General features: G+C 43.7%; 1 protein-coding gene across 2 annotated transcripts in view; it reads right to left on the bottom strand.

Moving 5' to 3' along the window:
* The window catches only part of Dgkh (diacylglycerol kinase eta), a 157,675-nt gene that overhangs the window by 49,818 nt on the left and 85,363 nt on the right, over nucleotides 1-22,494 (bottom strand). For both annotated transcript variants that reach the window (XM_038310039.1, XM_038310038.1), the window contains 5 exons: nucleotides 8,152-8,256; nucleotides 7,739-7,871; nucleotides 5,010-5,116; nucleotides 4,293-4,418; nucleotides 781-883 (listed from right to left, as the gene is read on the bottom strand). In XM_038310039.1, the coding sequence (XP_038165967.1) occupies nucleotides 781-883; nucleotides 4,293-4,418; nucleotides 5,010-5,116; nucleotides 7,739-7,871; nucleotides 8,152-8,256 (574 nt within the window). The remainder of the gene's footprint in view (nucleotides 1-780; nucleotides 884-4,292; nucleotides 4,419-5,009; nucleotides 5,117-7,738; nucleotides 7,872-8,151; nucleotides 8,257-22,494) is intronic.

Genomic DNA, 22,494 nt, shown 5'->3' with positions numbered 1-22,494 from the left:
GTTCCTGCTTGGTATTTTCTAATACTCCAACTGTTCTTGGCAGAGGCCTGAGAAAACACTTCAAATTTATAGTAAAGAGAAAATCTATCCAGGGTGGGAGGATTTAAGAGGCCAACCTCTAAGCTTTACCTCCACACATGCAAACGTATCAAAAGTCTGCGCATGAAGCAGCGGCTGAAACAACATACCGCAGAAGCCATCTGCAAGGTGGCCTGCAGGAAAGGAAGTAATGAACGCCCTAGTCCAGAGCTAGTGATGTCAGGAAGTTTCCTCGGCACTGACGGTTAAGCCTGGTTGGACTCTGGACAAAGCAACGCATTCAGAGGACTACAAAGTCCTTCAGGGAAATTACAGGAGAGACAATGTTAATAGTAGCCCATGCTAATGGGCAGCTTCAATTATAATGAGAGAACACACGCAGATTAATAATATTTTAGTACTAATAATAAGCAATCTTCCTTCATCCATTGGGATGCAAAACAAAAATCTAAAAGTCTTATGTATGGTGATCTGGCTAATGTGTTAGCGTTTGCACTACAACTTTCATTTCAAAATATTCGTCAGGCTGGGGCTGGAGCTGGTTGGCTGGACACATGCCTAGCTCTTCAAGAGCCCCGTTTCACACCCAGCATCACAAAAATTAATTAATTAAACAATCAAACATACCTTCCTGCATTTCTAAACACTGACCAGAATAGCAAATTGCAGTTTATTTATCATAGGAAATGAAGTCAACACTAGTGTGCCAGAAATACACGTACTTACGCGGCTGCTACGTACCATCAGAATCTGTGCTGTTTAGTGCAATAGGAGGGATGACGGACACTTTACACTGGCCAAGGGGACAGACGGGATGGTACAAATCTTTGCAGGCGGTGTGGACCTAACAACCAACAGAGAAACCTTCAAGAATCCAAAATAACAGAAAACCAATGCATTTCTGTTAAGTTATAAACTAGATCCATAGCACCGCTCAGTCAGGATCAATACGGTCACAAAAGGTTCAGTGATTAGCAAGCCACTATAGGCACAACCCCTTCCGAGGGACGGGCTAGCACTGTACATGTGAGACTGTCTGAGGAGTCCACTCCTGTGGCTGTCCCAACAGTAATATGTATTCAGTGAAGGGAAGTAGGAAGAGATGGCGGGGGGTGGGGGGGGGAGGAATACAGGGGAGGGGAAGAAGGAGCGCTGGGATTAAAGGTGTGCACCACCACCACCTGGCCAGAGAGTTTTAAAATGAAGAGTGGAGGAGAATCTGTCACAGCGCTGCCTGAGAAGAGCAGGGCTGGAGCACACAGGCGCTTGCCTTTAAATTCCTAGTTGGAGCCCCAGGGCGGTAGGACTTCAGGCTTTGGTAGGGTTCTCGGCTTTGTTCTTTTTTGTTTTGTTTTGTTTTTCCTTTTGGGCCCTTTTCAACTAGATGGCGGTAGGTAGGAGGCACTGGGTGTCCTCCAGTACAGAATCACCATCTAAAGGCAAAATAGCAAGCACACCAATAAATGGTGCTGTAGGAAGTTGAGAAGTTGTGGAATATTAGTTTAAGATGTGTTACATTGATTTATGCTGTGGAACATTTGTTTAACGATGCAGAGATGTGCTGCATCCTTTTATGTTACATTTGTTTAACTCTGTGAAGCTGTGATACTTTCCCTGTTTGAAACACCTGATGGTCTAATGAAGAACTAAACGGCCAATAGCAAGCCAGGAGGAAGGATAGGAGGCCCTGGCAGGCAGAGAGGATAAACAGGAGAACTCTGGGAAGAGAAGACAGAGAAAGACTTCAGGAGACAGTCATACAGCAAACCAAGGAGTAAGAAGGAAAGAAAAGATATAGAGAAACAAAAAAAGGTAAAAGCCCAGAGGCAAAACATAAAAAGAATAATTTAAGAAAAGCTGGTTAGAAATATACCAAGATAACGCCAGGCATTTTTAAGGAAGGATGAGTCTCCATGTATTTATCCTGAGTGGTGGACCCTTCAAAAGAGCAAAGAAGTAAAGAGTTAAAAGAAAACAACAACAAAAACATTGAGACCAAAAGATCTGTCACAAGGGAATGGTAACAGAGACTAGTATGTGTAACTAGTACAGGATAGGGCAGGAGAGTTAAGTTTGCCAGGGAATAAAAGGGGGAGAAAGACATTCCAGGACGCCGCCACGTACCCCCTGTAACAGCGATGCCATTCTATAGGGCTTTTTAAATGCAGAATGTCCTCTTAAGTGCAGTCTCATTAGCTCAGATTGAGGTACTGCTGAAAACTACTGAGCAAAGGAAAGTAAACACATGTACACTGCAGATGAAGACAACGTGCACAAAGCCTCTCCAAATTTCATCTCACAGAGATGATGCACTCTTCTCTCCGAAAGTTAGAAGTGAACAGCTAACCCCAGAGGAGAGAAACTGCAGTAGATACAGGGCGGTAGAGAGAGCAGGAAACGAGAGGAGTCGGAAGCTACCGAAGGTAACAGTAGCTGAAAGGATGGTTTAACATGTTGTTTGTGCCCGGAAGTGGAGAAACGGAGAGCAGAGCGGCTGAAACAGAGAGCAGAGCGGCTGAGTTGCTCCTTGTGCAGTTCCCAGCAGCACGGACAAGGTGACTTACACCCTTCCTTAACTCCACTCTCAGGGGATCTGGCGCCATCTTTTGGCCTCCATGGACAGCAGGCTCACGCCCAGGGCACATACTTACAGGCAGTCAAAGCACTCACACACACAAAATGAAAACAACATATTTTAAAAATGCTGTGTGAGTGTCATGGACCTCTAAGGTGAGGAGAGGGCTTTAGGGGTCAGGATGTACTGAGTTGGAAAAGACAGCTGTAACAGTCTACATGCTATAATGCTATGCTTGTGAACACAGCTTTTTTTATGATCCTGACACACGGTAGGGGCATCTCGATTGAGGAAACCACCTTTGTAAGACGGGTCCATAGGCAAGCCTGCGGGGCATCTTTGTGAGTGATGACTGAGGTGGGAGGGCCCACCTGGTGGTCCTGAGCTGTGTAAGAAAACTAGCTGAGCAAGCCATGGGGAGCAAGCCAGGAAGCAGCCCTCCTCTGTGGAATCTGCTTCAGTTCCGCCTCCAGGTTCCCTTGTAAGTTCCCGCCCTGGCTTCCATCAGTGATGGACTGTGATAGGACCTTAAGCCAAATAAATCCTCTCTGCCCCACCTTCATTCTAGTCATGGTGTCTTTATCACAGCAAGGGAAACCTAACAGAGACCAAAGTAAAATAAACAGCAACACACAGACGGTTTATAAGACAGAATGATAACACAGCACCAGGACAGAGGGAGGCTCATTTGATTTAAAAGCTATAAGGAGGCACAGGTCACCTATCAAACCTGATTTAAAACACTGTAGGATTTGCTCTGCTTGAGAGTCAGTCTCATTAACTACACAATCAAATCACCAGCCTCCCACCCTCTGCCCTGTCTGCTCATCTGCTTCACATTTAACAAAAGCACTGGGTTTTCCACATTTTAAATATGTGTGTGTGTGTGGGGGGGGGACTTCTAAATTCAAAACACCAACATTAAAAAGACTGCAAGACCCAAAATACCAGCAAACAAATCTACCCCCGGAGAAGGCAGTCACCACTGTGGCAGGACAGCAGGGCCAGCACACAGCCGCCTGCCCCAGCACCATCTGCACGGCCGCTTCCCGACACTGACAGTTATCATTCAATCAGAACATCTGACAGAAACGAGACACGAGATGAGAATCAACCCCTTGGTTCGCATGCAAACTTTAAAAAATATTTATTTATATAACATTCGTATAATTTCAATCGCACCAATGCACAACCTACTGAGTTTGGTATCCTGTCAGAGGACAGACACGGGGCTGCAGCAAAATTCCATTGGGGATATCAGCGGTAACCCAGTAACACCTTGGAGCAGGGCTTTCTGGAGGCACCATGTAGTTTGTGGGGGAGGGGGTTGAAAGTAATAAATTACAATGTGATGAAATCAATAGAGAAAAACACTAAGCTATGAGAAGGGGATCCTGTGACATACGAAATATCTGAACACAAGCAATTACTATAAATGGACCATTTCAAAAAGACCAGGGCAGAAATGAGAAACACACACACGCGCGCGTGCACGCACGCTCACATCAGAGGGAATACAGTTTAAAAACATAAACAGGTACCATTATGTCACAGAGGGGAGTGTGCACAACCAGGGTCTGCTTCGCCAGGAATTCTTTGCTTTGCCTCTGGACCACATGGAAGACCAAGTTAGGGAGAGACACTCACTGAAAAGCACAGAGCAACGCTTCAGACTTACCATGGTCTTACACCAGAGGCATTTCCAATCTTGCAGGCGGAGGACGCTGCCGCAGGTTTTGTCACAGACTGCACACTTGGCACTCACAGGCAAGTTGCCTTCAAGCCACTGGTGAGGCATGGCGACCTACGGACAGGAAGGGTGGTCAGAAGAAAGCCTGAGGACACCGTCCTCACGCTGTAGAAGATGGACTCGATCCTGCGTGTGCTGAGAGCCCTTCACTCATCTGATCCACATTTGAGGACATCCTAGCAAGCCTGAGTCCTAGAGGTACGCAAAGGGAAGACACAGGCTCACCCTTTGAGATGCAGTAGAAATCTAGCTGAGGGGAAGGGCATGCAAGGCTTAGGAGACAGTAATCTCTATAGGGTTCGCAGGCAAGATACAATGGAGTCCAGCTCAGAAGAGGGGACTGTTGAGAGGAAGCCCAGAACCTGCCAAATGAACATCTCAGCTAAGCCTTGTGGGCCGTTGAGTCAGACAAAGGTCTTTAACGGCAGCCCAGCCAAGAAGAGCTCACCAGTCTTACTCAGAAGGAATTTCCCCTACAGAGAACTGGGGATGCTTTGAAGCAATCAATTAAAATCCAAAACTCATAATTAACTAACACTCGCAATCTAACCCAAAGAGTCCACATTCCCACTTAACTCTGTCATTATGTTCTGCAAGAGCAGGGCACGAGAGGGCTGGGGGAAGGGGGGGGACACAGCAGCTTACACCGTCCTCATCCTCGATGATGTCCTTCCCGATGGAGGCCAGCGTGGTCCATTTGCAGTTATTAGTGGCTCTCACCGCACATCTTTTGTGAGCCTTGAACTTACACACTAAAAAAAAAAAAAGCAAACAAACAACAAAAAACCCATAAAACGTCAGTGGTTTTCAAAGGAAGGAAGTTACAGGATGAAATTTTTAAGGGGGTGGGGGTTGGGCAAAAGGAGGCTGGAGGGAAGCGAGTTTCAAGAAAAGGTTCGAGCTCCAGGAGCAGTAACTGAAATCTTAAAATTTGATGTCTTTGTATTTATGAAGCCATTAAAATGTAATATAATAGATTGTTGCTAAGAAGATAAATTAAATAAACACAGAGACCTGGCTCTTCAGAAGAGAAAAACAAAGACCTGCACACACACTCAAAATAACACGGTCACCAGGGCACTTGGAAACCATCACCTCCCAGTCTAGGTGTAGACTGCCCTGTTTGGATGTGTCTGAGGAAATTCATGGAGGTGTATATATTTCTGACCTTTGCATTGTTGTTTATTTATACAAGCACTTTGAAACTGTCATAAGGTAAAGATAATCCAGAAGTGGTTTTTAAAGTTCAAGCACATTAAGAAAGCAGTCAGGCAGCTAGGGAATCAGTCACCAAGATGGCAGAGCAGAAAACTGGAGCTGGGCCTGCGGCGTGCGCCTTTGATCCCAGTACTCGGGAGCTAGAGGCAGGTGGATGGCAGCTGGGGCACGGCCGGTCTGGAATATCACGAGTCCCATGCAAGGACATAGAAGACGGTAAAAATTAAAACATTCCTTCCTTACTTCAAAATCTTGCCGTTAAAAATGGAGCAGTTCATTTAAAATAAAAGCCACACTTTATAATAAAGTAGGCCTTGAGACTCACAGCCTGCGTAACAAGTAATGGCAAGCCAGACTGTTGCTATGGTCACCAAGAAACGCAAGTGACTCTTCGGCACCTGTATGTTGTTAGTGGCAACTGAATTTCTTCAGAGAGGGCTGGAAAACAGCCCATGCCCTGGCCAGTAATGTCACTCACTATCTTCAAACCACAAAAGTCCACAATTACTGTATAAAATAATGACTTTTATTCCAATATGTAGTCTTTACCGTGCTGGGCCCTCCTAAATATTAAACAGTAGTTAAGGCAAGTATCCATATTTATTATTTGATATTATTGATTTCTTAAAATTGCCATTTAAACTTGCTTGGTTCAGATACTATTTAAATAATTGTGAAGGGTTAATTTCTCCCTGGGATTATACTTAACATCCTCAATTAAATTAGGAAATTATGAAAAGTAGTATATTAATTTTTTGTAGTGTGTCTCTGCCTGTCTGACTTCTGTTTGCATGTCTTAAACGCAATCACCGTCTGAACAGGCAGGAGAGGAAGAGGGTGTAGTGACAGAGCTCCATCCCAAGCCCGTGTTGCCTGAGGTAAACAGCTGATACAATCGCAGATCTTATCCTTTGAAATCCATTAAGGGTGACATTCTATCACTACTTTAACCTAAATCCTAATTACACATGCTCGAAATTACTTAAGATGTGACTGCATTTCAGAAACAACTGGTATCCATTCTATACATGGTTCAAAAACAGTACCCAACAGTCTCTATTCTTCACACTGAAGAGCCATGAGCCTTCCCTTGACAGATCTGCCTTTGGTACTCACAGTTCCTAAATTAAGTAATAACTCACACATCTTATAATTAAAATTATAGCATTAAAAAAGGAATGAAAGTGATGTGATATTTCCCTCTGTGTGCTGTGATTACCACTGATTAATAAAGAAACTGCTTTGGACCTATAGCAAGGCAGAATTTAGCTGGTGGGGGGAACTAAACTGAATGCTGGGAGAAAGGAGGCGGAGTCAGAGAGAAGCCGCGTAGCCCCTCCAGAGACAGACACCGAAACTTTAGCAAGTAAGCCACAGCCTCGTGGCAATACACAGTTTAACAGAAATGGGTTAAATTAATATGTAAGAGTTAGCCAATAAGAAGCTAGAGCTAATGGGCCAAGCACTGATTTAATTAATGCAGTATCTGTGTGGTTATTTCGGTTCTGGGCGGCCGGACGAACAAGCGACCTCCTTCAACATGAAAGAGAGAAAACACTAGCATGGGTCTTAATTTTAGACAACTTAAAGAAGTTCTGAATGATGACACGAGGCTGAGATAATGCATAGTGTTTGCCTAATGTACACGAAGCTCTGGGTTCAGTTCCCAGTGCTGTGCAAAACAGAAAAGGAAACCGCAATAGGGTATCCAATTAAATGAAGCATAAGTAAAGGAAAATATTTCAAATAATGCAATATCAATAACCATTAGGAATTCTGCCAAAGAGTATATACTGGTCTCCACAGTCAATTAAAACAAAGAACACCTGAATGCTTGCTACCAAGCTCAAGGGATCTTTAGACAGTAGAAGCTCCTTCAAGAGACCACTGACCTTTGATGTATGCTTCCTTTCGAATGGTTTCTGTTTAGCAACAGCATTTCCCCCAAGTCAGTCCTATGTGTATAGAGCCCAACCCTGAACTAGAATAAAACTTAAATCTTGACTTAAACACATCTCCCAGGCCTTGCCCCCACCAAGGAAGGTGTTTTGTGCAGAGTGTCTGTCTGCTTCTGTCGTGGTGGTGCAGTCCCAGGACAAGGTGTCTACAGCACTCTGGTTCTGTTGGTGGAGCACAAAAGCAGACGGCTACAATACCTTCGCAGGACAGGCCGTGGGAGGTCACTCCGGAGAGGCTCTCCCTGCACACGTTGCAGAAGGTGGGCCGGGCATGGGAGCAGGCATACCAGTTATGCATCCCTGAGAAATGTTCCACATTAAACTGGGCCACCTGAAAAGGCAAAGTTAGGACAGAGTTGCCAAACAGGAGACCACGGCTGGCCACTCATGACTATCTGCAACGTCCGAGCCACGGGGCGGACCCAACTTTCAGCCCATTACTCTGAACAGCAAGGCACTTGATGTGAAAACAAGATCCATTACACAGTTCTGAGAAGGCTGCCAACGCTTCCCTCTGCAGAGCTATCTCTGGCACAGGCTAGCTCTGGCTCCGCGGCTGCTCTTCTGTAAGCCTGTGCTCTGAGGACAGGAAACAAGTGGACGGCATTTACCTCATACGGTTCTCGGCTCTGCACTGACTTCAGAGAGCTGATCCAGTCTTCCATCTCCTTCCTGTTCTCAGCACATAGCATCAGCCTTCTGAATGGAGTGATTATCTGAAAGGGACAATTCGATCTAGTGATTATTAGTAACCAACAAGAGGGGCTTTACAAAGCCCGGCCGCTTACGAGGCAGTTCCATCTCTTCTGGGTCTTTGTTTCCTTGAAGAAGGAGAGGAGCTTTGTTCTGTGTGATATACGGTGTGTCCCAGGGAAGAAAGGTACTCAGGATTCTTGGCTCAAATCTGACTCTGTTGATACTAATGAGGCTTCTTAGCTCTTTCTAAAGACCACTCACACAAACAAACATTCTTACTACATGGAATGCATCTTCAAAGCTTGTTTTAAACACACTTCGAAGTAATTTGAAATGACACATAACTTTCAATATGGAAAAGAGTTTTAAATTAAAAATGCAGTATTAAAATTCCTAACCGACATATTTCTACTACCTGTGTGAATAAGATTCGTATGAAGGCTTTCCCCTCTCACTGTGTAGAAATTTACTGTATTACTTTTTAGTCAGAGCCAAGTGAAAGACAGAATAAAAATCTTGGAGGAAAGAAAATAATTGTGACTTGCACTTTTTTTTCATGACACTGAAAAAAAAGCAAATTAATTGTTTTAAGAACCTTAAAGAAAGTGAAATGGAAAATTACAGCTGTTTTAGTACCAAAGGTGCTTCCAAGTAAACCTCTAACTGACTTCTGCTTACTAATATTGTATATCGTAGATGCTGCCTTGAAGTCACTGAAGCCTAAACACTCACTGCAAGGAAGGGACCATTTATGTACTTGGGGTACAACAGTGTAACACTGCATTCCTCTCCAAGAAATTAATTTCAAATAATATGTTAGAGATTTATTTATGCAACAAATAGAAAAGTTACCCAAACCCAATCTCCTCCTGATCAAAGCTAATAAAATTAATATTTTATTATATATACAGCAGATATCATAAGTGATTATGAAAGAATAATCATCTACAAGAAAAAAGAAAGGGGACCATCCCCTAAAGAGGGAACTAGAGTACTTAGCACCGCGGATTTAAGCAAGTAAGCCTACAGGGCGAGCCACAGAGAAAGGAGCCCATCTGAGCCACTCACCAGCCATTGCTGCCTCACTTGTTATTAGAGGACACAGTCTTCCGAAGCCCAGAAGCTCTGACTACTTCTGACAGGCAGCTGCACTTAAATAGAGCCAGCCGGCCGTCACGTGGCACCGGGGCACCAACCGCTCTGCTCTGCGTCTTTGTTAATTGCACATGAAATCGAAGAGAGCCTCACTTTCGCATTTTCCTGTTTGAAACGACCTTCTTGGGGTAAAGCTTATTAGCAGTTGGTCACTTCTCTTCCTGAATAAATAGTTAATGCAAAGAGCAATGCCTCTCTCATTACTTGGAAGCCAAATGGATGCTTTATTGCTTCAAAATGTTTTTCTAGGGCAGTTCATCAAATGTGGCAGAGAGGTACCATTAGATCATAATATACTCCTGGCTCTGGAGGCTGGCACAGCGTCCAGAGACCTCCATGCTTTTCTGGCTCACTAACGTTATCTGGGTAAGCACTGCCTCTACCCCTTACTTGACCTTAGCGCTACGACAGGATGGAAATGCGAGAGTTCCTTTCAAGTGTCGTTTCTTTCTTTGATTTTGTTCTTTGTGACATTCTAGGCAACGCATGGTAACTGACAACCAAAACCAAAGATGCTTTTAAAGCCATCATGAATTTAAAAGGCGGGGGAACACAAGGCAGGTGATGGCTTCTAAATTTTCTTAGAGATTTAGGAACTAGACAGACGCTTCAATCCCAAGTGACCCCAGCAAGGCTGCATAACTCAGTCAAGGGCACACCTTACATGCTAATGAAGAGCTTATATTCACGAGCTCCACTTTTGAATCGAGACTTGCTTCAAGATGAGCAATAGTGAGCAAGCAAAAAAAGATCATCATACACAAAAATTCAGACCAAAAATAAAGTTCTCCGAGGCAAAAAGACAGTAGAATGATTGACGGGCAGGCCTGTGACTAATCACAATTAAGAATCTACTAATTATAAAACCACACTCTCAGAAGTCAGCGAAAAGGCAATCAGTCCTTTATAAACGACATGGAGCAGAGATGGCTAGCCTTGTGGCTCTAGTAGTGCCAAAGAGCCCGGCTGTCTGGGCTAAGTCAAGCTCAGCTCAGCAAGCAAAGCTGCAGCCTCCAAGCCGACCTCTTCCCTCAGCCAACTTCCAAGCACTTGGGCTCCTCCCACTGTCTGTGCGGGAAGAAGCCCACAGCCACAGGGCTGACACGTGGGTTCTGGTTATCCTCCACCTGAACGCCGTCACTTCAACTCCGCTTCTCACCAAATTTTATAAGGGAGATGTAGGAAGGGCTAATTTAGAAAATTATTTGCTTCTTAGCTGCAAATTTATCTGACTCAGACTCTATTATGACCATAGGCAGCAGCCCTGGCCTAACAGAAAGCTAGAACTCCTCTCATATAAGGTGTGGGGGAAGGGGAAGGCTTTCTTCCTACATCTGTTGGGGCAAATTCAGGAAGTTTCTGGAATTAGCAGCGGTGCTACCTTCCTCCAAGGATCTGAAGCTGACCCATCCTAAAGTGCTCCCTACCCCCATCTGTAACTCTCTCTTCCTGTTACTCCGGTATACACCATCATTGCTTTCATGCCCATCTGAACCAGTGTCCCCGGAACTATGACAGCCCCTGACATTCTGGGGAACATGCGTGTGTTTACTAGTCATTTACGAAGTATGTACAGAAAGCCAAAGCCAGGGGAATACTGCAGGGTTGGTCAAAAGAGTCTGTAAAGGAGAAGAGGAAGCCACAGATTCACTCGTCTGGAAAAATGCTATGGTACCCAGCGGTGGCATCTAAACTGGTTTCCTAAACAGTACCTAGGAAAGTAGAAACATTCCCCATTAGTAAAATGGCTAACGGTGGGAGTTACTGGCAAAACGATCAATCCAACCACACTATCACTCACTTCTAAGATTCAAGACTCTCCCAGTCTGGCTGGCTAAGGAGACTCTTTCTCTTGTAATCCCAGAAACGGGTGGCTGAGACAGAAAACTGCTTGAGGCCTTCCTGGACAAGATACTAAGTTCCCTGCCAGACTCGGCTACACAGTGAGACCCTGCTTCAACCCCCGCCCCCCACCACAAATAATTCAGTCTGATAAAGCATTAAATATAAAATCCTGTGGAACTGTGCACTGAAGTTATACTGTATATATGCTAATGTGAACAAGCAAAAACACAAAAACAAAACCCAGACACACAGCCAAATACTATCAAGAGATCACAGGCCAATTTAATTCTTTTTGTTCATTTAACTGCAGGGTTTTTTTTTTGTTTTGTTTTGTTTTTTTGGTTTTTCAAGACAGGGTTTTCCTGTAGTTTCTAGAGCCTGTCCTGGAACTAGCTCTTGTAGACCAGGCTGGCCTCGAACTCAGAGATCCGCCTGCCTCTGCCTCCCGAGTGCTGGGATTAAAGGCATGCGCCACCACCACCCGGCTAAACTGCAGGTTTTAAAGCAAATATGCAGTGCTTCTATAATAAAAAAAAAAAAAACAACATTTTTTTTTTTAACAGACAGAAAGATGGGAGGTTTAGAATATAAAAATGTGCAGGAAGGTTTGGGTAAGGAAAGAGAAGGATGAGGAGGCAAGGATGAGGAACAACCAATACTAAAGATGGCCGGGAAAACCAGATGGAAACTTACTGTTGTACACGCCTCCTAGACAGTGTGGCTGGAGTTATCCTCCATGAGGGAAAAGGTTATCAAAAAAAATCCCAGTGTCAGAAGGGGATACCTGCCCTCCGGGTGCTGGTCAACAGTATTCCAAAGACCACCCCCCACAACACACACAAGACACAAGCACACACACACACAATAGAGGTTACTATTATTGCTCTTGGTTGCCCATCAGAACTCCATGTTAAGACCCTATTACTGAAGACACACCATACATGTTTGTCTCAGGGCATGGAGAAATCAAGCTGGTTCTGATCAGAAGTCATCCTCCCTGCTGGCTCGCTTTCACAGGGCTGGGAGGAAAGTACCTGGGATGGGAGCAGGTGCAGGGGGTTTACCCAGTTGTGAACTAAACTCATGACTGGTGTGGTAAGATGTATCCACAGGCAGCACAAATATGACAGAGGTAACCAACTGTTTTATGACTGGACTTGAAGCTCACTCCACAGAAGGAGATGCCTGCTGGGACTATATTCCTGGCCAAGAACCCATGGCTGGAGAGTTCAGAGGCCCCCGGGTAAACCTACTACAGTTATTCTGCTAAGTGGACACAGTGTCAGCCTGCCCTCCAAAGGCACGTCTATAAAACCATACATCAGTGCAGACCTCAGACCGCACCCCAAAAGTTTCCTCTTAGCAAAGGACAGTGGTGAATACAGAAACCCACAACAGATCAAAGAGTAAGCGTCTGTGGGATGCTCAGCGACAGAGTTATCTCTATCACGCCCACTGCCCATCACATCCCACAGAGACCCCTACACACAAGGCTTGGGGAAAATGGAGGAAGAGGGGACAGAAAGGCAGTAAAAGCCAGTGGTCGGAGAGACTGGGGTAAAGCAGTTCTTCAGATCCATCATAACTAGGCCCCTGTGCACCCACAGTGGCTGTGGCTCCCTGCATAAGATCAAGGCAGTGAGCAGTACAGTGCGGTGCCAAGAGGGCTTGTGAATTCCCACGCCTAACTAAGGAACTTCTGGGGAAGGGAGATAGTCAGTTTTCTTCAAGCGTGTGACCCCCGACAGGTCAACCACATTGCAGCAGATGGCTCGACACCATGAGTAAATGAACATCACAAACTGGACTCAGTGGGAGGCGGAGGAAGATGGTGGTCATTTTCCAAGTCCAACAACCCTTCTGTTAGGAGATCCTTATTTCTGACCTAACGTTCTAGATGGCTGCATCCACTCTGCTTAGGACAGGCTGTGTTTTAATCTGGAGCCACCTCGCTGTAATGAACGTTCTCACAGAGGGAGACAGGGTTCCTGGAGAGCAGAGCAGCAGCAAGTGTAACAGGGCTATACTAATGTTAGTGTCTCTATGTGTTAGAATGTAACTCTCTCCAGATTCATCATCTCAACCATGTGCCTTTTTAACGCTAGCTTTGCTATCCCTGTGGATTGTCAACTGCTCAGTCTTAACATCCTTCTTCCAGCCTTCCCTATGAACTCTAAATCCAATGCTTCAATTATGTATGTGGCTTTTTTTTCTCATTTTTTTTTTTATGGAGAGAAATAATTCACTTTGACAACTTAAATGTGCCAATGTGCAATGTGGTCAACAATTTAAGGGACTGCTTTAGGAGCAGAGACGCCCCCGTTTTTCAGAGTACAATGGGGACCTCCACTATCCAAGAGCACAGATGTGCAAAAGTACAGGTGTGCACCTTCATCAAAATGCACCCACCCCAGCCCCAAGATGGCACTCGGAAGCACCATCCTTAAGGTTTGGGAGGAGGCGAGGGCAATTTTCTATGTCACAGTCCCCCGGGCGATTTTGTCCTGGTTATCAACCAGGAAAGGTAATGTAAGTATCTAACTTCCCAGCCAGTAAAGGCAGGGCCTGGTCTCAACGGTGTCAAACAGGTACTCGTAACCTTCTTGTTTTCCTGCCTCTCTTTTGGCATCTTTCTGATGCCAAACCTCAGTACCCCCATTGCTCCTTTTGGGGTGATCAGTCTAAAACAGCCTTCCATGAACATCACCTCAGGTAATATACCACGAGATCATGGCCTCTAGTGATTCATTCGGCTATTCTGTATAAAGTTTGTACTACTGTGTTGTTAAAAACACACTGAAATCCACCAGAATTTGATGGGTAGAAATACATACAGCTGGGGTCCCTATCTGGACAATTCATGAACTTCTGTTAATACCGGTCCCTTTGGAGGTGTGGGTTTGAGTTTTATATTCAGCTTCCCAAGTGATCTAGTTCTGTGTGTGTGTGTGTGTGTGTGTTGGGGGGAAGAGGATCAGGATTTCTCCCCAATTGATTATCTTACTGCTCAAATCCCACCTGCTTTCTAAGATGACAATTAGTTACAGAATTGTTTCTGAAGTATTAATAGATGATAGAGGTTTAACATATTTTCTTCCAAGGTTGCCTACACTGTAATGGAAGAAACAACATTATAACACTGGTAGTACAATACATTAGTGTGCCGCACATAATGGCACTGAAGTGTGACGTAATGCCACAGGGAGTTCATTCAGGGCACTCTGACCAAGGAGAAGCGCCCTAAGAATTTCCAACTGACAGTAAAATTTAAGTGAGCATAATTTCATAATAAGAATAGGCCTTATGGTGCTGGAGACACTGCTCAGTGACTAGGAGCACTTGTTACTCTTCCATGGGACCTGGGTTACTCCAACTCCAGAGGACCCAGCAGCCCCTCTTCAGGCCTCTCTGAGTACTGTGTGCATTTGGTGCACAGACATACTGATAAACATTAAAAAAACTTTTTTAAAAAGAAGATACATTTATCAAATTGATGGAATTTAAACACATTCATTTTATCTGCATGAACATTATAGAATCAACACTGAGTGATCAAGGAGAAAAAGTACCATGAAGTCCTAGAACACAAATTTCACCATATCCAAGAAGTGGAATAATTTATAAAGATATTATAGATCATTGATAAAATTAAGGCTGACTAGTATACACACACGTCATTACTGATCTACAGATGAAATTCACTAAGGAATTTTACTATACAGGCAGCACACTATGTGAACAGGACTCCAGCTCATTCCTGTGGACGCCAGGATGTCACAGACCCTCATATTTGTAAACCAAGCACACATACACACTCACATTTGCACACCAAGCACACGTACAATCCTCTGTTTACAATCAGAGCTCTGTCACAGGCAATCTGCACTTCTGTTCTGACCGATTCTCACGTTGACTGAATAACAAATAATTACAGATTCTGTGCAGGGAAGGGGGGGTCCTGTCATGGAGATTTGTATTCTCCAAAGTCAAAACAGCCCCCAGAGACACTCTAAATAAAGGGTGGGCTTGTTACAAACACAAGGAAGTCTGTGCCATGCCTGCCGGTCTAACATGAAGAAGCAGTGTACCTTCTGGATGTAAGGTTTGTTTCAACTAGAATCAAGCAATTGTCAATATATAATGACACCATGCGGGAGAATTCTACAGCCGTATCAAACACTGTGATAGGGGTCCATGAAGACAGGAATCATCACTGAAGAGTGATCCCTGATCAAAACTTTAAAAAAACAGAACACAATTCATCTAAGAAGTCGAATTACAGAGGCCACCCTTGCCAAGAGTGTGCCTCTCTTCTACTCTGTAGGATCAGTTCTTGGCAGAAAGAAGTGATCCCTCCATTATCTCACAAATCAAGTATGAGTTAATTCTGTACAACATACTAAAAAAAGAAGAAAAGGAAAGGAAAGGAAAAGAAAAAAAAACACTAAATGGTCTGTCCATAATTTGTTATTTCTTATGTAAACCTAAAAATCATAACAGGCCAAGTGGTAGTGGAGCATGCCTTAAATCCCAGCACTCAGGGGGCACAGGCAGGCAGATCTCTGTGAGCCTGGTCTACAGAGTTCCAGGACAGCCAGGACGGCACACTGATAAGATAAAAATGTAGATTAGTGAACCTACCTTGAAATAAAACCAACTACTAGTTTTAAATGTTTTACACTGGATTGGACTTTTATATATTGATACAAATTTGAGATTAATTTTGTTAAAACGAACTGTACATATGTTTCTAATCTTGCTCAAGGTATTATACCTACCTATAAAGCTCATTTAACAATGTAATGCAAATTCCTAGTCCTTGAAAGTTATTATTACCAACTGCTTAGGATAACAAGGAAATGCAGGTTAGTAATCGGTCACGTAATACAATCGAACTTGTAGTCACATTAGATACGTTTTCAAGGTCAAACAGATATATTTTTAAATATATCATCTTCAAACACTTCAGAGATCTACAGAATATGTCATTCATGTGTTTTAATAACACAGGTTCTTTTTTCTTTTTTCATGACAATGAGACATATCTGCTCCTGGCAGCACCCAATCTACGTCAGAGACAATGATGGGCATAGAAGAAACTCCACATGGCCGGGCGGTGGTGGCGCACGCCTTTAATCTTTAATCCCAGCACTCGGGAGGCAGAGGCAGGCGGCTCTCTGAGTTCGAGGCCAGCCTGGTCTACAAGAGCTAGCTCCAGGACAGGCTCTAGAAACTACAGGGAAACCCTGTCTCAAAAAACCAAAAAAAAAAAAAAAAAAAAAAAAAAAATCCACATGGAGTTTGCTTTCTTTGTGTCAAAATGAGTCAATGGGCAAGAAAGTGCCCTTGCCTCAATTGCTGACAGTGTGCTGTCCTAATGGGACAAGCAAGACACACAAAAAAGTGACTGCCAAACCTTGCTCAGACAAGGCAGAAGAGTCCTTTAAAAACTCTCCTTCATAGAAAAGTCTGTCAGATATTCTAGGCCTGTAGGCCGAAAATGATTGCTCCAACATTGCAGAGGAACTTTGGGTGACTGTCCAGGCAGCCAGCTGTTTCTGTCATTTCTCGCATTTTTTGGAAGTTGCTTTCTGACACTTCCTGATTATTCAATATTATTCAACTCTGAAGTAGTTGAAGACTAGATAGTTATAGTTTTCCTTGTTTACAAGACTCAAAGAAATTCACTAAAGAAATGTAAAGTATATAAAAGGTTGAGAGATCAAAAGGTAGTTTTGGATGGTAATGCAAGTTATGATAGAAAGTAAATTATGTACAAGACTTTGGACTCACCAAGATAGGATCGATATGGAGTATGTCCTATGAATTTGTCAAATGCAAATGGATTAGACATTGCTGATATTTATTGCCTATATATATTGTATATGGTTATTATACTTATTGTATATAGCTTTTCTTATATTAGTTATAGTCTTTTTTATTTTAGACAAAAAGGGAAAATATGGTGATATTTTATTATGTTTTATAAATAAAGCTTTCCAGATGATCAGGAAGTAAAACTAGGCCACTAGAGGCCAGGTAGTGGTATCACACAACTTTAATCCCAGGATTTGGGAGACAGAGAAAAATGGATCTCTGAGAGTTCAAGGCCCCCCTGGGCTACACAAGATCTATGCAGAAACAGATCCAGATGGTGGTGATGCACACCCTTAATCCCAGCACTAGAGAGGAATACAAACTGGGATGCGACAGGCACTTGTACTCTTTTAGCCTGAGGATCTTCAGGTTGAACTCCAGTATCTGTTTCTGGGTTTTTTATTAATCATGCTACAACACACAGAAAAACCCAGTCTTGAAAAAAAAAAAGCAAAATAATAATAATATTAAATTAATAGCAACAGTACTGTTATAGCAAGGAAAATGAAGCTCTTGGTTTAGCATGACTGCATCATCTGATGGTGAACTGCACAGCTGTATTCAGGGTCAGCCTCCACCCCTCACCCCTGCACCCCGCACAGATTTAGGGATGTCTACTGGAGAGTATGGGGTGAAGGGTTCTACTGCCTAAGCAATGTTTGGGGTGAAAGCGTCACTGCTGTAACTGAGGGGTGTCGACTGAAGTGTAGTAAGGTGAGATTTGCCTTTACACTTCAGATACAACAAGAGATGGAGCAATGAAATAAAATAGGTAACAAGGGGGAACAGCCAAGCAACAATGTCCTCTAGTGTACACATGGGTTAGGGTTAGGGTTAGGGTTGGGGAGGGTATGTGAGAAACAGAATTTCCTGCATTAATTGTGATACCGAGGATCACAGTGTATCAGAAATTATTAATGCGGGTTGTTGCAGGCACGCCCGCTGTAAATTAGTGGTATTAGTTAATGGGCACATTAAAAGTGTTACCATTCATTTAGTGTTTTCAGGCTGTCCCGGAGATCAGAGCAATGCATTAGCTTCATTCCCTTGGCACAAGCTCTTTGGCTTCTAACTGTAAATGGTTTTGTACAGCACACATATGCAACGGGAAATTTCAAAACAAAATAATGATCTTGCTTTGTGTTGCTCACTACAAAAATTGGAGGCTTCTAAAACTTAAATTTTCCATTAGTCCATGCTCAAACTTGTGTACTGAAGAGGACACTTGACTTTGCTATAAACTCATTTAAAGCCATGGAAATAACACCCCCAAATCACATTAACAGAGCTGAACACACCTCACACTAATTGCCTGCTCCATGTTTCCAGGAGATCTTACAATTGCTTCAAATTCACGTCGTCCAGGACTTGCGTCCCATTGTCACAAAACCTACTTTTACATCTACCTCCTGCCCTTGATCCAGGTATCACTTGTACCTCCAATCCAGTTCTATGCTAGCTTCCTCCTCTCCTTGCCCCTCACTCTGGCCATAGCCCTCTGGCCTTTCTGCACAAGCACTCTGTCCACGCCTTCCTTCCCTCCCATGGTAAACAGCCATACTGCCCTACCAGGCCTTCTCCAAATGTGGCGATATTGCCCAAGGTGCTTCTCATGCTGATTCTTAACTCCTGTTCAGTGCACCAGATGGGAAGCTGCCAGAGAGGGTCGGGGATACATAATTCTCGATAGAAAATTCCAAATACTTTTAGAATGAAACGTCTGCCGCTTAAACCTGCCCCAGTTACCAACTTCCCTTCCTAAAGATAAACACTGGCCAGCTTCTTTGCAAATCTCTCCAGAGACAGGCGATCTATGCATGTGAACTATGCACTCCCTTGCAGTTTAAATACACAAAAATACGTGCATACACAAGCACACAGTAACATTATGGGATCTGAACTGTTCTATATCCGAGTTTTCTCACTGAATAAATTCAGCCTGCGTTGTTGCACACACAGCTAATTCAAATGGCTGCACAGCATTCTGTCGTGATGTGTTTCATAATTCAATCGTCTCTGCTTGACATATCTGGGTTCTTTACAGTCTTTTGCTATGACAATGTACAACCGATGCCCCTCTGCAAGCAAATACAGAACGGTTCACTATCCTTCATGACTCCAGAGGTTGAGGCGGCGAAGGCTCAGCTCAAGGCATGAATCAACTTCTTTACAATCATCCCTGTGAAGTGTGTGTACCAAGGAAGATTGAAATGCCTAGTCCTTGTCTTATAAAGACAGTCAGCCTAGGACCAGCAGAAGAATTGGCACTGTGAAGTGTGCGTACCAAGGAAGATTAAAATGCCTAGTCCTTGTCTAATAAAGACAGTCAGCCTAGGACCAACAGAAGAATTGGCAGTAGACACTAGGCAGGCACTCTGACCGCTGCTAACTACTATACTGTTACACAACCACTTCCTTCGCGCTTACTGGGTGATGAGGCGTCCCTATGCATGGCCGTATCTGAACACATCCCATCAACAATGGTGATCCTTGGGGAGGAGAAAGGGCTCAGCATTAGGAGCACTGGCTGTTCTTGCAAACGTTCAGTTCCAGTACCCCTGTGACAGCTCACGAAATCAGCAACTATAGTTCCAAGGGACTGGACACCCTCTTCCGGTCTGCATGGGCATCAGGCCTACATGTGGTGCACATACACACATGCCAGCGAAATATTCAGATATAAAAATAATGAATTTTTAGAAGGCTTTGCCAGGCTTAAATTTTAGAAGGTTTACCGGGTTACTACCATCATATGAGCCTAAAAATTCTAATATGCCATCCAGTCTCATAGAAAGCACTCAAAATTGAAATATTAACTATGCTTTTGGATAACTACAAAAATTTACCGCAAGTTAAGTTCTCTGAGCCCCAACCCCTGTAACCGTTCTCCTGGAATGAAGGATATCCTGAGGGCTTATTGAGATAATGAAATGAAAACCAGCTATGTACTTACTCGTGTTTCATATACCACAGAGGTTTCACAAGTAAATCTGCTTTCTGCTGTATAATAAATACCTTCAATTGCTAAGATCTTGTAAAAGAACAGGCTTTTTTGGCGTTATTCTAATTTTTTTAACATTCAACACAAAACAATTAAAATACATTTTTAAAAACCTAAAGATTGATAGTTGTCTAACAAAGCTAGACTCCGTGAGGTGTGAGGCTGAGTTCTAGTTTGCTGAACATGTCCTACAGGGCACACGGCCTTCAGAGTTCCGCAGCTTCATTTAGATGGGCTTCAGCTCGGAGGCCCTCTCTAGACATGTTCAGGTACTTAATATTCTAAATATTCTAATTTAAAATTGTTATTCTGGCCGGTAACTTTTTTGCCCACAATTAGGACCCTATTCCAGGCACTGACATGAGGCAGGATATTGTCTTTACAGAATCCTTCAGTCTGTGCTGGAAATGGGCACCAGAAATCAGAGTTCACCTACATGGATATAGGACCAGAGTGATTTTAACTAAGCCCTTCATCTAAATAAGTGCACTAAAGTTCAAGTAAAATCATGTAGCCCTTCCTCAAAGAATGCATCTGCACATGACTGAGACGGACAGGAGAAGCCCTTCACGTTGCCTGAACATTCCCAAACCCTCTGAAGAGCAGAATGGCCATCGGGGCCACGGCTCCCAGCTCAGTGCCTGAGAGAGGCACCCTCGCCAGTTCTAGTGCAGAAATTCCACAGGGGAAGGATGGGTTCTTAATGTCTAACTCCACGTAGTTAGAGGGAACAACTGTGGATCAGGGGACAGTGATGAACCGGCTCAGGACCATGTATGTGGAACCCATAAAGGGTCTTGTACATGAAACATCCAGAGTGTACAGATTCATCATTCATCCCAAGGCCCAGTGAGGCAGGCTGCCATTCACTGGGCACTGCAATATGGCCAAAACACTGTGTACCTCAGTCTAAGGCAGACTCTAAGACAGTCTGCCAAGGTTCGAGAAACTCCACCTGGACAGAAATGCTCTATTGGTCCAGTACAAAATGCCTCAGACTAAAGGCCGCCTAGGACAGCAGCTTTATGAACCCCTGGCAACAGGCCCAGCAATAAGTTCTTTTTCCAGGAAAGAAAGAAGGCTGGCCTAGAATTTGTTATGTAGTCTAGACTGGCCTCAAACTCACAGCAATCCTTCCGCCTCAGCCTCCAAGAAGTATGTTAACACAGAGTCATTTTAAAGCACTGTAAAATATTTGAATCAACACAGACATAAAATCATTAGACTGGCTACTATTAGGTTTCTCATATTCATGTAATCAAATTGAGACCTACAATGACTAATAAGAGTCAAGAATCATGTAAGACTTACTGGTTTAAAAAATTGCTGAGTCACTATATATAATAAAAAAATTTCATGAAGATGCAAGTATTTATGGAGCTATGAGGAACCAAACATCACGGGGGGAAATAGGGAAGCTCTGAGTCCGTGCTTAACATGAAAAGCCACTGTCTACCCAAAGGAAAAAACTTCATAGAGATCGTTCATTTGTTCACTCAACACAAACGCTTCTTTAATTCATTTGACAAATCTAGGCTAGCCCTGGGGAGTCAGCAATGACACAGAATTTGAAGCTAAAAGAAAACCTGTTTCCATCAGTTCATCTCATGGCTCCGACACACTGACACCAGGCCACGGACCCCTCGAAGCCTTCTCAGAGGAAGGTCTTGCCGAGCGGTCTCGTGATATGGCATGTGGGAAGGGTGGAGGCCACTGTGCAGTCATTTTAACCCATGTTTCTTAACATCCCAAACCAACAAGAGCCCTGCATTTACACAGCTCTTGGTCTTCCAACCTGGAGACGTTCATTTCAGCTCTGACCTTGGCCTGTCCTGAAGACTCTCAAAGTCCCTTTCAGCTAACAGGGAAAAAGATGACTGGGGATTTCTAACAATGGGCACGGTCATTACCTCACAAGGAGACTGTTCTATTACATGATTCTAGATAGAAAGTTCTTTTATGTTGAGTTAAAAATCAACCCTGTAGGGCTGGAGAGACGGCTCAGTGGTTAAGAGCATTGACTGCTCTTCCAGAGGTCCTGAGTTCAATTCCCAGCAACCACATGGTGGCTCACAACCATCGGTAATAAGATCTGGTGCCAACTTCTGTCTTCAGGGACACATGCAGGCAGAACATTGTATAAATAATAAATAAATAAATAAACCCTGTAAATTCAACCACACAAACACATCACTGCCTCTTCTATATAATAATTCCTCAAATATTAGTTCCAAAAACTTTCAAAATACCAGCATCATCATTAGGGTGCACATGTGTGGAGTTGAGGGGACATCTCTGTGGGGTCGGTTCTCTCCTTCCGCCTTTTGTGGGTTCTGGGGATTAAATTCAGCTAACCAGCCTTGGGTAACAAGATTCTAAA

The sequence above is a fragment of the Arvicola amphibius genome, chromosome 13 (genome assembly GCF_903992535.2).
Source record: "Arvicola amphibius chromosome 13, mArvAmp1.2, whole genome shotgun sequence".
Taxonomy (NCBI): Eukaryota; Metazoa; Chordata; class Mammalia; order Rodentia; family Cricetidae; genus Arvicola; species Arvicola amphibius.
This window is presented reverse-complemented; position numbering and strand designations above follow the sequence as displayed.